A 16,063-nucleotide genomic window follows, 5' to 3' on the forward strand; every position below is an offset into this window, starting at 1 on the left:
ACGAAACTAGTGATTGATAGCATTTGGGTTACGCAATGTTTTACCCGAACGCGGGCGAGGCGCTTTTTTTTAACAAGTTCTGAAGATCTGAGAGGTATTGACTCTGCGCCCGTCACCCTTAGACATAAGTTGACAAGTCTCATGTTCCGGTAACTTCACCAGCACCCTTCATAATCGGAACACAGTAATACGGTAACCTATCACAAACTCGAATTTTTTTTTCCGAAATAACCTTTGTTCGAATTTTCATTATACCGAAAACCGAATTACAACCAAACCGTTGTTTTTTCAGGATATGTCGGATGTTTATCGCAAAGACACGATTAGGTCCAATTAGGTTAGGTTAAGTTAGGTTTAAAAGAAAAAACATTTTCCTGTCAAAATTACTTTCGAGGTTATGAAAATTCGACCAAACGTTATTTCTGGAAAATGTCATTTCCGACTACTGATAGGTAACCCATTAATGCTTACCTTACTGCTTGGCGGCAGCAAAAGGTATTAATACTTCTCTGAAAGAACTCTTTCACAAGTAACTCTACTGCTGCGAAAACTGTAAAAAAAACTGGAAAACTGCTACTTACTATTCTGCAGTAATAAATAAATAAATTAAAACTAACTGAAACTTAATTTAAAACGAGGTATCTAATGGTTTGATGTAAAAAATTTACAAATGTCTTATGAAACTATAGAAGAGTTACGGTAGAAAATTATATTATGAGCATCCACCACAACACTTTGCAGAAGACTTCACGATTTTTTTATAATATCAAGTGACGGGTCGAACAAGTCGTGTGACTGGTGGTGCATAACAGTTGCAGTGCCACTGAGAGCTTTAAATCGCAAAGATCTGAGGGGCACTGCTACTGCGCCTGTCAGACTGAGACATAAGTTGACAAGTCCCACGTGCCTGTCATTTCACCAGCATCCTTACTCTTCAAAACCACAATGCAGTAATGGTCACATTACTGCTTGGCGGCAGAAATAGGTAAGGTGGCAGTACTTCTATAGTTGAAGGTCCTCTATTGCTACCAAAAGTGAATCTCAAAAGACTAAATCCATACACAATGGAATAAAATAGGTCCCACTTCGAGCATCTTAAAAGTTAATTTATTAAAATGTCAGAAAACTATAATTTGTACATTTATACTAAAAGTAACAATTTCTAGTAATCTGCAAAAGGTTGCAATTTGTGCATATTTAGTAATTAATACTGTCGTACATCCATATTAATTTTAACATAAGATTTCATGGTCATCTTTATTTGCAGCACCCAATGTTAATTGGAGAGATTTTATCCTTATTATTGATCATTTCCAATAGTATATTAAAATAGTGAGAGTTTTTAATTGGTTTGATTCCCGGTTCAGGCAAGCTTTTCGAAAATTTTGTGAATGCAGTTATTCATTGTAAGAAAAATAGAGTTTCTTTTAAGTAAAATTGGCTATCTTACTTCCCCTTCATGTCCCATTGATTTTTTCCACGCTGTATATAGCCTAACGTACTATCTGTAATTTAGCACAAATCCATCCTCCAAAGCGTTGCAAATACGACAAGCTCGCAAACCGCGTCCTTGAAAAAAGGTTTAATCCCGAACCTGACCAAAAAAACTCCAGCAATAAACGTTGTACCTACACTCCAATAAAAATGTTTTACTGCCCTCCCTAAACTCGACGGAGTAAATAGATTGCTAGTAAACAGTTCTACTCGGATGCCTGTAGTTTACTTTATTCAGCTCGATTAGCTTTGTTAAAGTTCTTCGTGTTTTTGTTAAACGTCAAATAAGATTGGGAAAACTTTTTCTTTTTAACTGACTTCAAAAAGAGGAGGAGGTTCTCAATTCGAATTTTTCTATGTAGGTATGTTACGCTATAACTTCGGCATTTGAGGAAAGAGTCCCATTTAATTTTATAGAAATTATTCCAGCTCTAAGGGTGGCTGTTAATGCTAGAAGGCTTATTTGTATAAATAGCGCCTAACTTTTATGAGGAGCAATTATTTTAATGGTTGATTTTGCTATGCTCCAGTTGAAGGCGTTTTTCTCTCTATATTTTAATCAGTGAACACCGATTTTTATTATCTAATCTAATATTAAATATCTAATAAAAAAAAAATTGTGTCAAGTCCCGTATAGTGGCGAACTACGGGATGAATCCGATTTTGCGCACTTTTCGGTAATCGATTTGAATAAAACTTTGCAAATAGATGTAATTTCATGTCCTTTTGAGGTCGGTTGTTTTAGTACTCTCTGCTGAGATTATTCATTAAGTGCTCTCATGCCAAAAAAGTTCTGACGTTGGCTCCGCCCAAATTTGTGAAACAAATATATGCCTGAAGTTCGCGTGACATGCGACAGGCAATGTTGAATTTTGCGCATTAAAAGTACCAAATTCGTTTTAGCGGATAACTCTAAAACTAAAGGGATTAAAAAAAAATCCGCAGTAACAGTTGTCGATCATGCATAAATTATGTAATTTTTGTCCTAATAACCTGTAGCATTTCGAGGATAAATCGAAAAAATGTGAAAAATAGAGGTCATTTCGTGATTTTTATCTATCGCGGAAACTTTATTGTTTTATGTTTTTGATTAATGTCTATGCTTGAATATATCGTGTAGTACTCTTAACATCACGTCCGACCGTTTGGATTTGGAATGTCTTTCTCAAATAGGAATTGATGCCTTAGTCGCAAAGCTTAGATTACGAATGGACAATCGATTTATCGCTTAGAAACAAAAGACAAATATCTGCATTTCAAAAATAGTAGCCCAAATCAAACCAGTTACTTTAGTGACCCATTTCAGGGCTGTATTCAGAATGTGCTAACTTTTCGTGTGAATAAAGGAGTTGTTACATTACAGTAAAGGACCGGTATATGATTTATTACGGCCGTAGTAGCTTAATGGTTTGACGTACCGCATCTCCAGCAGAGGCAATAGGTTCGAATCCGGTCTCGCTCCTCCGAGATTTTTGGAATTGAAGTGCGAGATTTCATTTGAAGTTTGCCAAGACTTTACGGTTAAGCAAAACTTGTGAAGTTCCCAACCCGCATTTGGCCAGCGTTGCGGACTATGGCCTACACCATCGCCTAAGAGGAAACCTGTGCTCAGCAGCGAGACCTATAAATGGGTTGATGATGATGATACGATTTGTTAGCGCTGCGTACAAGTTACACACCTCAGTTTATATAGTATATACTATAGTATATATAGTATAGCTACTATTCTGAATTTGTTAAACGAAGGGGGAGTTCATAAATAAGAAATAAGATACTTGTGTACGGACAAATTTAGCATTTTGCGCATTTTCAGGTTTAGTATTAGGACGAGTCCCGCTCGCTACCACACAGAAAAAAAGGATTTCTACTAATAAGAAAGAGCAATTTCTCAAAATATTTGCTAATTCTGAAAAAATATTTATTAAAAGTAATAAAATATTGTCATTACGAAAATACTGCTTATATTTTTCTAATGCAATGTATTTAGACAAATACCTTCATACTAGTGGAGTAATTTCACAAAATAGAATTGAATATCAATTCAATAATAACTTAACAAAAATACCTTCACTTCAAGATTTTATTTCATTTCTAATCAATTAATTGGACATTACTTACATCAAGAAATTTTTGCCTCTTACATCAAATTTAAATAATCTTAAATGAAAATAAAATTTCTTGGGTGTATAATAAGAAAATATATTCTTAAACAAAAAGGAAGTAGTTTCCTATTCTGATTAATATTCTAAATTCTAGAGTATATTTTTAAAGCAACATTTCGATGCGTTTTCATAGTCCGTGTTGTCGTGACATGTCGCCGAAGGCGCACGCGATAACGATTGCTTTTACTTGTGCTTGTAATCATAAAAATCAGAAACAATCATTTATCTAAAGAAACAATACGTAGCATCTCTAGTTTGTTAGTGTGTTATTTGTAGTCATAATTTAAGAAATTTGGTTTCAGCATGAAATCAAACTACACTTGTAACAAGTACAACTTTAACATACAATTAGTTCCATCGCGCCACTGCTAGATGGCATTAGTTGTACTCTGAAACGCGCTATCGTTTTGTTAACTTCAATAGTATAAAGTCATCTCATATATTTAGAATTGTTAGGGCTCTCTGCCGCTGTAGCATTCATATGGCACTGGCGCCGAACCGTACTCAAGTATATGAGAAGATTCCGTCCTATTTCTGCTACTTTAAGGTTTGACACTAAACTGTGTGCTTTGAGACATACTGTTGGGTCCTTAATCCTTGTAAATTTACGCTTTTTGATAGAAAACATAAATCTTCAGTGAAATAATTAAGTACCTCTTAAGTTTTTATTCTTTTTTTTTCGTCATCTTTTTTTTTCAAATCGGACATTTCTAATAACTAATAAGTATTTTGTTGAATCTAGAGTAGCTTTGTGACTTGGAAGTAAATTAATTTGCTCTTGAATTAAATATTTCTGTCTTATAACTAAAATACACTTTTGGGCGTTTTTTTACTATTATCAAGTAATTATTCTCTAGCGTCTATAGGGATAGGATCGTTTTGTTGGATTAATAAATTTGCCTTCATAAAAAGAATTTTGTCTTTTTCTAAGTAATCTGTTTTTACCGTGAAGAAGGGTTCCCTCGTCGCGCCGTCCACGTAACTTGTCTGTAATTAAAATGTTATTAAATGTAGTCAAAACTATACAGTTTCAACGTGGAAAATCATATATTTATGATAACAAGTGATGCACGACACGCCTATCTATAACAGTTGCAGTACTTCTCGGAGCTTTAAATCGCAAAGATCAAGGGCCACGGCCGTCACTCTAAGACGTAAGTTGAAAAGTCCCATGCGCCTGTTATTTCACCAGCAATGAATGCTCACATTACTTCTTGGCGGCAGAAAGAAGCAAAGTGGCAATGCTTCTCTGGACGTACCCTTTCACTGCTACTAAGTATGACTAATAATAATTCGCTTTGAGGATCACATCTATAACCTAACCTTCTCATTGAATAAAAAAAAACAGAATTGCCATTTTCGATATAATCAGTCCATTTATACCAATTGAGATTCTGTCAAATTCTTTATTCAGTAGTCGAGTCGAAAATCAATTGCCGTGATTTACGCCCCGTCTCCTGGGAAAACGATTCAATCTTTTTCCCGTCACACCTTGATCCTTTGTATTTCGGGAATGGGAATTGCCGTGACATTTTTACGTGATCTTTTGTTTGAAACATGTTTGAGTAATTAACGTGTCTCTTGTATTTTTGTTTCAGCTTCTTTGTATCATCATCTTGTTCTATTTTTAAATGAATGATACATTAAATGGAATATTTCTGATACGGTTTAGTTAGACATGATAAATAACAAATGCGTTCACCGATTGATGGCGCAAGTGCATAATAATCTAAAAATAATACACTTAAAGAAAAATAATACAAGACAAAAGTTATTATAAAAATTTTAAGACTAGAAAAAGTTTATAAGTAGGAAATTTCCTTAAGGGTATCAACCTGGAGCATCGTGCTCAGAAGGCTGGCAACATTTGTATTTGAATAGCTTAACATATTCTTTGGCGGAAATAAGTACAAGCCTTGTGGCCACCGTAGGCTTCTACGAGGGTGTATGACAGCTTGTTTGCTAGTTTCGCATGTTGTTTTAACCGCAAAAGGCACAAAGCCGTAGCACTGAGCATGGTTTGCGTATTTGAACCTTTTGCGATACTCGGCCGCTCTAGCGACAGAGCCTGCACCGTTCTGTTTAAATAGTAGTAGAACTCTTTGGGAAAGAGTTCGTATAGAGAAGTACAGGCCACCTTACCTATTTCTGCCGCTGCGCCAGGCAGTAATGTGAGTATTAATGCGTTCAGATTTTCAAGGGTAAGGGTGATAGTAAAATTAAAGGCACGTGGGACTTTTCAACTTATGTCTCAGGGCGACGGGCGCAGTGGCAGTGCCCTTCAGATCTTTAACTAATGCTATGGACAGGCGTGTCGTTTATCACCAGCAGGCGCATGACTTGTATGCCCCGTCACTTGTTACGGTAAAAAAAAAAATTGTTTAGTAAAATTATCTGTAGGCGTAATTAGGTAAATCATTCAATCAATACCCATTCATTTGTTTACTAACGTCTTTGTATTTATAAAGATTCTTACTTTAATGGTTTATTAGCGCGACTAACTGCTAATAATAGACAATGAATAGTTTATTCAAATCGAGAACCGACTGCACTATGCGCCCGCGCACTGACACGACTAATGACATCGTTAACGATCGTTTCATTACTTTTATTGTTCCAATACAATGGTTTATCAACAGGATGCTATATAAATTACAATACATTAAGTCTAGATGAGACCCAATACAAGCAGTGGAAATGTCTGTGAACTTTTGATATAGTACAGCATGTAGAGGATTTCCGGTTCTCATTCATCATCCTGCGACCAGTCTCTTGTCGATTTTTTTAAGATGGGACGAATAAGTCGCGCGCCAGTTGCAGTGCCGTTGAGAGCTGTAAATTGCAAAGATGGGGAGGTCACTGCCACTGCGCCCGTCACCCTGAGACATAAGTTAAAAAATCCCATGTGCCTGTAATTCTCCAGCACCCTTCAAAATGAAGTAATGCTTACATTACTACCTGGACAAACTCTTTCAAACGAGCTCTACTAAGTAGTAGCCTACTAAGGCTGCTGCTCACTTTGGCGGTCTACTTTATTTGTTCACTCTACGTTATTCTTCGTCTTCCCCTCTTTCTTTTTCCTACTGTGATGCCCTCAAATGCTCTACAAAATCAGTTCGTGACATTTCCGAGGAGAGTCGAAGACAGCCTCTTGTTACAGTGCCCAAAATTTGTTTTCTATATGAGCTTCCCGTATCTGTGTTCTGTGTGTCTCTTAATCTCCTAAAACACGGCACACTGCAATGAGAAAAAAGTTACTTGCTTCAGGCCCAAGCAAGTATGACACAGGCGCAGTGGCAGTGCGCCTCAAATCATTGCTATTTGAAGCTCTGTGTGGCATAGCAATTGTTACGGACAGGCGTGTAGCTTACCAGCAGGCACACAATTTGTATATCTCGACACTTGATATTAACAAAAAAAAAAAGAAAAACCCTATGAATAATCATATTCGTAGAGGTGTAGCGCTAAATTTGTATGCTATATATTTATTATAATATTTAATCCACTGGACGTTTACGTGATCGTAGATATAAGCCAAATCCTCGCAGCTCAATCACTCAGTATGATACTCATATGTAGAATTGTACATCAAGAAATGACTTTAATAGGAATGAAGCAAGGGTACGAGTAGTTGCTCGCCGCCACCGCCTGCGCCCGTACCCGTACTGAGTGGCCGGGCTGACAGGGCTTTGGCGCAATTTTCGTCGAGTCATAGCCGCGGAAGCTCATGATTAAGGATTACCAACTACTTCGAAACATACCGAGCAAAAATGCGACTCAAATACGTAATAAGTTAGTCGCTATTGCGAGTTTATTAACAACTTGTGTATTCATTTTCGATGAACAGTATAACACCACGGTGTGGGTTTATAGAGTCCATGCTAGAAATACAAGTAGTAGTGGAAAATAAACACAAGTTTCCTCTTCATAAATAGAATGTACAATTGCAACACCATATAAATGAATTGAGCATTCGACGTGGGCAGATATTGTTTTCGTTTATTGCAATCAAACGTCACGCCCACAGGACTTTTAAGGTCTTATAGTTTCGCGTATACGAATCCTGTTCCTTGCAACAATAAACAACTTATGATTTTTGTGCTGTTTGTTCTAACAATATGTTATCCGATTGTTTATTATTTGGAATCTGAAGCCTTTAAATTATGCGAGTATTTTTGTTTCTTCAAAATACGATACAAAGAAATTATGTATTTAGTAATATTTTGATTAAAAATCAACTTTATGTCACTTCCTTAACTGCCTCCGTGGCCGAATGCTGGTCTGCCACGCAGAGATTCCGGGTCCGATTCCCGGGCCGGGAGAAATATATGTATGGCCTATATTTATTTCTCTTGTGAGTTTGGGTGGTGTACATTGTGGTTGTCAACGCCACGTGTGTTTTTTTTATTTACCAATCATGGTAATTATTTATTTTTAATAAAGCACAATGAAATTATAATCTTGATACCATAAAAACAACAATGTAACTCGAAGAAGTAACCCATGTGCGGAAATTGAAAAATAAAACCTGCCAACTCTACCGCAATTCCGATTAAAGTGATACTGTACCGGGTCCCTTATCGAGTATAACCCGTGGAGCGAGACCCATTTCCGCCACAGGCATCGAACGCGGGACAGATACCCGATAGGCCAGGTCACACTGCATTGTGTCTTTGCAAGTTAAGTTTACTATAGTCTTATTAAAGAAAAAATTTACAACACTTTTACTTTCTTTGTAACAGTAGTCTAACGTAGTGAAAAGTTTGTGAAATTACATCTATTTGCCAAGTTTAATTGAAATCGATTAACGGAAGTTGGGTGAAATCCACTAAACCGGATTCATCTCCTAATTTACCATCCTCAGAGGTGAGGGGAATATTTTCTTCAAATTTGGGACCACCACTGAATTACCCCCTTTCTAACAAAAACAGAATCATCAAAAATAAAAAAATTGCGTAACATAAACACACAAAAAAATACAGACGAATTGAAAACCTCCTCCGTTTTAGAAGCCGGTTAATAACAGTAATAATAATAACGAACACACTTAGAGCTCCGCGCTAGGGAAACCCTGTGTCGCGGATGCCATGGGTACACATATAGACAACCACAAATTAAAAAAAACAAATGAAGAGCTGAAAAAAGAAAGTTCCATAAAAACAGAAAAACTTGATAAGTACTCTGTAATGTTTATTTTTATTTAATGTTATGTTGTTTTTACTACCATGTAGGTATTCGTATTTACTTTTTGACGACTTTGATGACCCAACGGTTTGCACTGTAGGCACTGGATGAAGAGGTCCCGGATTCCCGGTAGAACAAATTTGGGACATGAACTTTCTGAATTGGTTGTAGTCGAAGTGCCCCAGAGTGAATTCCGTTGCTCTGGCACTCATAATACACGTAATTCCCTTGTTCGAGACCAGGCAATCGGCGCGGTTGTCAGGCACATTGTTATTATTTATAATTATTTGTTTTTTTGTGAAAATATTCCACTAGTTTGTTATTATTATTGATACAAAGACCGAACAAACACAAAGAAAAATCGTTCGAACTTTCGGTCGGATTGGACTCCTCTAAGAAGAGGGTTAACACCATCATGATTGCCCAATGCGGGTCGGAGACTGCACACATTTTCCAGGGGTTGTGAACCTTCTTCGACGCTCAGGTTTCATCTTAATGTTTCTCTCACCGTTAACGAAAGTTATTGCTACTAAAAAATTCACAAATGTACGAGGGCGGTTTCATAAATACGTGACTTTAATTAAAAAATGTTTTCGGAATTTATTTCTTAATTTAGAACTCCTTTCTAAGCAACGGACGTAACTTTTTTAAATTAGCGCGAAAATAAAATTTGTTTTCATCGTTCGGTTCAACTCACAGTGGCGCAGAGTCGAAGCGTCGCGTCGCGTCCTGTTTTTCAACTACAACGACCGGCGGCACGCGCGTCGACTCTCGCATTAGTGCGCCCGGATCGCAGTGTGGTCTGACGCCTCACAGCGCTCAAGTAGCGAAGCCGCTCGACTGCATCCATATTTGCATAACACAAAGTCGTACCTTAATAATGGGAAAATAGAGATGAATATGCTATAGGCGAAAAACATGATGCGTCGCAACGCTTCGTCTCTGCGTCAGTGAGAGCCTTAAAAATTAAAAAGCGTTAGGTGAGGACGGTATATTGTTTGAAGATGGAGAAAACGCAAATTCGATTATTCAGTTTCTCATTTGCAATCACGACATCAAAAATGTCGAATTGTAGTACGGATTATTACCGCAGCCCCCGTATTAACCAAATTTGACCTTACCTGACTTTTTTTGTCATATTTTTTACCGATTTGCATGAAATGAGGACGTGACAGCTGAAAATTCTTCAGTTTGACAAAAATAAAATTTGGGTAGTTGAAGAAGTTGGATATAGCTAGTCACGGTGTTAAAAAATTAGATTACGGAGAAAAATAAACCACAAAACAATGAAAAAAAAAATTTTTTTTTTTCTTCTCAAAGTCACAGGGTTGCCAAACCGCCCTCGTACATACTGCCATAAGGGTTTGAATCGTCGTCATTGAGAAGCAACCGTTCTTACTAATCTCCCGGTCTCTTGCTAGTTTTTAGTTGACCTTTTACAGTAAACAAAAATTTTTAAATAATGTTCATACATTTCCTTGTTAGTAGGCATTATTAGTAACTAAGTGGAAGTGGCAGATACTGGTTACGTCTCGTGGAGAACCGTGAGCATTGGTGGTCATTGGAGGAGGCTTTTGCCCGAATGAGGTGCAAACAATCACCATGGTTCACGTTTAAAAAAAATGTAATTCACATTATCTTCTAAATGTCGATAACTAATATTAATAAGTTTAATATAACTTAAAAGTTAAAAAGGTAATAAATTACCATTTTATAATTTGAATTCAATTAAGTTATGTTTATTACGTGTCACAATTTTTATTTTATAAGAAATATGTAATGTTAGTTGGAATTTAAATAAAGCTTTATTTGTTTATTATTGTTATAATTCATAATTTTTTATCTAATTTGCTTTTAAATTTGTAACTTCCATCATTTTTTTATAATATCAAGTGAAGATGTGCCTGGTGGTAAACTACATATGCCTGTACATAACAGTTGCAGTGTCAATCAGAGCTTCATATCACAAGGATCTCAGGAGCACTGCCAGTGCGCTTGTCACCCAGAGACATAAGTTGACAATTCCCATGTGCCAATAATTTCACTAGTACCCTTAACACTTCAACACCGGAAGGTAGTAACAACGCTCACATAACCGCAGAAATAGGTAAGGTGGCAGTACTTCTCTCAGAACTCTTTCAGAAGGAGCTCTAGTACTGCTAAATCTATTTAGAATAGATTTTTTTACAAGTCGAATTGCAAACAGGGTAATTGATATCGTCTTAGCGTTAGGCGCGAACAAAGATTTTCTTTATTCCCAACTCTCAGAAAACACTTTATACAGTCTGAAACTTGAACCAAAAGGACTCGAAACACGTAACAAGCAAACCTAACGGTATTATATTCTTCAAAGCTATCGATTCCCTGTGACCTCTGCGCGCCATTACTCTAAGCCTATGCTTGTATCTAACACTGTCCAACTGTGCTTGATATTGTTTTTTTTTATATTATTATATTTTTGTCAAAATATCTTAATGGTGTCACCCATTTCATTACGAGTCGATACTAAAGCAGCACGAATTAAAATTTTTCCCGTACTGAATCAGTTCTATTGCGCGGGTCGAACGCCAGGGGTATTAATTTCATTTCAGATTTTTTTACAAACGAAATTAAAGCGTAGTGCCCCTCAGATCTTTGCAATTTAAAGCTCTGAGTGGCACTGTAACTGTTATGGACAGGCACACGCCTGCTTGCCAGCTTACCATCAGGCGCAAGACTTGTTCATCCCGTCACTTGATGTTATAAAAAAAAGACAACCACAATTACGCCCAAACTCTTGAGAGAAATAAATGTAGGCCATACAAATTATTCTCCCGGCCCGGTATCGAACTCAGAACCTCCGCGTGGCAGACCAGGATGGTAACCGTTCGGCCACGGAGGCAGTACAAAAAAAACCTAACTCAAAAGTTCGTGGAATTACATCTGTTTGCCAGTTATATTGAAATCGGTTACCGGAAAGTACATAAAATCCTAGTTTACTACCCTTACAGGTGGAAGAAAATATATTTCAAATATAAATGGAACCAATACTGAGGTGCTCTCTTTCTAATAAAAACGGTTCACAAATACCGGAGTAACCACGTAACATACAAAAAATAAACAAAATAGAATCTTATTGAGAACCTTCTCCTTTTTTGAAGTCGGTAAAAAAAATTAAGATAAATATAAACTCACACCAATGTTATATAAAACCACTGTGACACCGTGGTTCATACATTTTTTATAACAATAGAAATTGGTTCAATTCCCATGATAATAAATACCAAACAATATTGCCACTATCGCAATATGTCCTATTTTACACGTAGCTGTCATATTGTGTTTGTAAGGAAAAACGAAGGAAACTCAGTCTTTATCTAGTTATCTTCACTTATGATTGAAAGCAACCTGATTTTGTATGAAATAAGCGGCTTATTTTTTTTTAATTATAATCTGATGCTGTGAAGTATGTCACAAATATAGTAGAACACCTAATTAATACCTTAATTTTTTTTATAGAGCTTTAAATCGCAAAGATCTGAGGGGCACTGCCCTTGTGAAATATAATATAATCGAATACAATAGATAAAATAAATTTATTAATTAAACCCATTAACTAAATTAACTGACTAACGAACTAAACTAACCGGTGACTCATGATTAAGGACCATAGACAGGTTTGAGACATATCTAGCAAAAATTCGACTTAAGTATGATTTATCCGTTAGTTTATTATTTTTTTTATAACATTAAGTGATGGGACGAACAAGGCGTGCGCGTGATGGTAAGCTACACGCCTGTCCATAACAGTTAAAGTGCCACTCATAGTTTTAAATTGCACCCTGAGACATATGTTGACAAGTCCCATGTGCCTCTAATTTCACCAGCACCCTTGCCCCTCAAAACCGGAACACAGTAATGCTGACATTACTGCTTGGCGGCAGAAATAGGTAAGGTGGCAGTACTACCCTGGACGAACTCTCTCACAAGGAGGTCTGTTGCTACTAAAATAAGCCATGAGTCTCACTTTAAATTTCTGTTTAAAAATATTACATTGAAGAAATTTAAACTGAAGCTTTTATATTACAATCATTGACTTACAATTATATGGACGTCGGGTCCGCACTAAAAAGTGTCCGCACTTGTAAGGCGCTAAAATCGTATACAGAGCGCGACACTCCGCTTTAGTCTTCATTTGTTCTACGGACAGCGCGATACTGCGATGACATAACAATTTAAATTTCGAATAGGTTGACTTGGGACATTTTTTTCGTGGTTTTTGTATTAGACCCGTCGTCCATTTATTTGTAAGTCAATGATTACAATACAATATATTGGTGGGTACTTTTCGTCTGCTTCGATATTATCACGAATTGGATTTAATGTCGCATGTCCAATGTCCACAGGAAATGTCACTTTTTATCGTAACGATGCCATTCACTATAATGCTTGCCACGGTGGTGATAGAATTTGCCAATCCGCGTAACGTACTCGCCGAAAATAGTACGTGATGCGGTGAGGCTTTTTTCGTGTACACAATGTCACTAAAGTTTTATTGTTTAAATATTCTTACTCTAATTGTCAATACAGACGCTAAATCGAAATTTTCCAACATTTTTTGAACATTCCCATTTTGGAAATGAAACTATTGTTCCGGATTTAAATCGCGTATATTTGTTTTTTCAAACAAACCGACGTTTCGAGTTCTTAGGTTTTCGCGATTGTTACACATAGGAAATGAAACTATTGTTCCGGATTTAAATCGCGTATATTTGTTTTTTCAAACAAACCGACGTTTCGGGCCCTTTACAGGTCCCATGGTCACGGTTGACGGTCCCATTCCCATTTTAACAAATGTGTTCATAATATAACCGTTAATGAATTATGTAACGTTGGAGCTGTCACGTCGGTTTTTATTGAAATAACTGAGTATAAACGAAATACATCGTTGAGTCGTTTCATCGTCAAAATATGTCGGTCAATCATGTTAATGTCAGGATTTTGTCATATATCTGATAGTTGGAAATTTTTGAAGTCTATTGGCTTAGTTAGGCCTCAGACTGACGCTTTACCTCATCCTTGCACTCTTGACGATGTCAATCGGCATTTCTCTTTGTCAGCACTCAATGGGCAGGCAAAGCGGATGCTCTGAAAGATGTCGTCTCCTTGTGCTGCCAACCATCTGAAAGTTTTATCTTTTCTTTGTTGTCGGAGTCCGATATTTGCAAAACGATAATGTCTTAATATACTTAATAAAATATTCTTGATATAAAATGTTTTAAATTAAGTATTGTAATGATAAATGTATTCAAATGTATGCATAAAAAGAGCAACCCCTAGAGTTTCTTGCTCATTTTTTTCAGGGGATTCTGCCTTACGAATGATTATTAGAGTTTAATCAGTATGACGATTTCAAGTGTAATTTGCTTACCTATGAAATAAAGATTATTTCACTTTGACTTTAGCGTTCTCAATTTCTCGATACAAAAATAAAATGTGTGTTTTTCATTGCAGTTTGGAGCGAAGCTGGCGCCGTGAGCCATGGACTCAGAGAGGTAAGCCAATATTGTGATTGTTAAGCTCTTGACCGTTCGATTAATTTGACTAAGCCGCTGACGTTTGCTGTTGCCCGTCCAAATTGGAACGCTGGGTACAAGTTTGTTGGTCGTTTCATTGGAACTTTGCTAATTTGAGATCACTACGTTGAAATTTAACTTTGTTCAATGTGCAACAGTCTCCTTTTCGTAAGAATAGTACACAATCATTACTACCTGTACCGCTAGCATGACAGGGCGCGATTTTAGCGACAAGCGACAAAAAAAGGAGATGTTTTCAATTCGACTGTATTTTTTTGTGTGTTTGTTATGCAATTACTCCGGTATTCGTGAATCGATTTTGATGATTCTTTTTTTGTTGGAAAGAGGGTACCTCAGTATTGGTCTCATATAAATTTGAAGAAAATATTCCACCTCCAAGGTTAGCAAATTATGGGGATAAATTATTGGATCTCAACCACTTCCCGTTAACTTTTGAAGTTGGCTTACTATCTTATATCTATGATACCTAGTGACGGGACGAGCAAGTTGTGTGCCTGGTATTAAGCGACAAGCCTCTCCATAGCAGTCTCTCTGCCACTTACAGCTTTAAATTGGAAAGATCTGTGAGGAGCTCTGCTATTGCCTCTGATAACCTGAGACACAAGTTGACAAGTCTCGTGTGCTTTTAATTTCATCAACACCTTTACCATGTAGTTGAGGTCTCGTATAAAACTTCATGCATTAACTGCATGCAGTCGAAACCGTCTTCATGCAGCCGAAGATCGATCGATGCAATCTGTTAACAGCATTAGGCTCGGCATGCGTGAGAAGCGACATAAAAGCAAGGGAATAGCAATGTGTATCTTACCTATTTCTGCCTCCAAGCAGTAATGTGAGTATTGTATATGTGGTTTTGAAAGGTAAAGATGCTGGTGAAATTACAAGCACATGGGAGTTGTCGACTTATGTCTCAGGTTGACGGGCGCAGTGGCAGTGCCCCTCAGATCTTTGCGATTTAAAGCTCTTCGTGTCACACTGTAACTGATCTGGACAACCGTGTCGCTTTCCACTAGCCGCACGACTTGTTCGTCCCATCACTAGACACGATAAAAAGGTTATATTCCGACTTTGTACTGTATCTAGAAAATTAAATTTTTCCACCTAATGTATACTCTCTTTGTTGCACTAATCTTATTGTAAGGTTTAATTAACTCGATTGCGGCACAGCCAAAACATGGACCAAAGGGAAAGTAATTCAGTTACTGACAGCAATACGTAAAAGGAAACCTTTTACCGTAAATAGGTGATTAAAGTCGAGGTATCTTCTTCTCTTGTTACATTGGGCTCGAACGTCTGAGCCCACATTTATATTGTGCACAATAATTGCCTGCAAATTCTGAAAGTTTGCTTAACACCTAAATAGGCTATCAAGAAACCATCAAAGGCGTTGAGGCAACAATAGTTGATACCCTCGTCAGCTTAATGCTCAATAATGACAGCTTCGTACATTGTTGCCCGTTTTACACGATGGATAAAAAGAAAAATTTGTACCAAATTGTAGTGCAAATATTTGAATATCATCATTTGCTAATACTAATTCAAAGCACAGTTGATGTAATCGGATTTCTTATGATCCGGAAGAAAGAAAGCCATAAGTAGTAGAGCTGCTTGTGACAGAGATCATCTAGAGAAGTACTGCCACTATTT

The 16,063-nt window shown here is 36.9% G+C and overlaps 1 protein-coding gene across 1 annotated transcript in view; it reads left to right on the forward strand.

The window, feature by feature from the left end:
- The window catches only part of LOC113233435, a 269,815-nt gene that overhangs the window by 214,622 nt on the left and 39,130 nt on the right, over window positions 1-16,063 (forward strand). The window contains exon 2 of the mRNA XM_026468570.1: window positions 14,334-14,374. Coding sequence (XP_026324355.1) covers window positions 14,361-14,374 — 14 coding nt within the window. The 5' untranslated portion in view covers window positions 14,334-14,360. The remainder of the gene's footprint in view (window positions 1-14,333; window positions 14,375-16,063) is intronic.

The sequence above is a fragment of the Hyposmocoma kahamanoa genome, unplaced genomic scaffold, assembly GCF_003589595.1.
Source record: "Hyposmocoma kahamanoa isolate Upper Pololo Valley unplaced genomic scaffold, ASM358959v1 78, whole genome shotgun sequence".
Classification (NCBI taxonomy): domain Eukaryota; kingdom Metazoa; phylum Arthropoda; class Insecta; order Lepidoptera; family Cosmopterigidae; genus Hyposmocoma; species Hyposmocoma kahamanoa.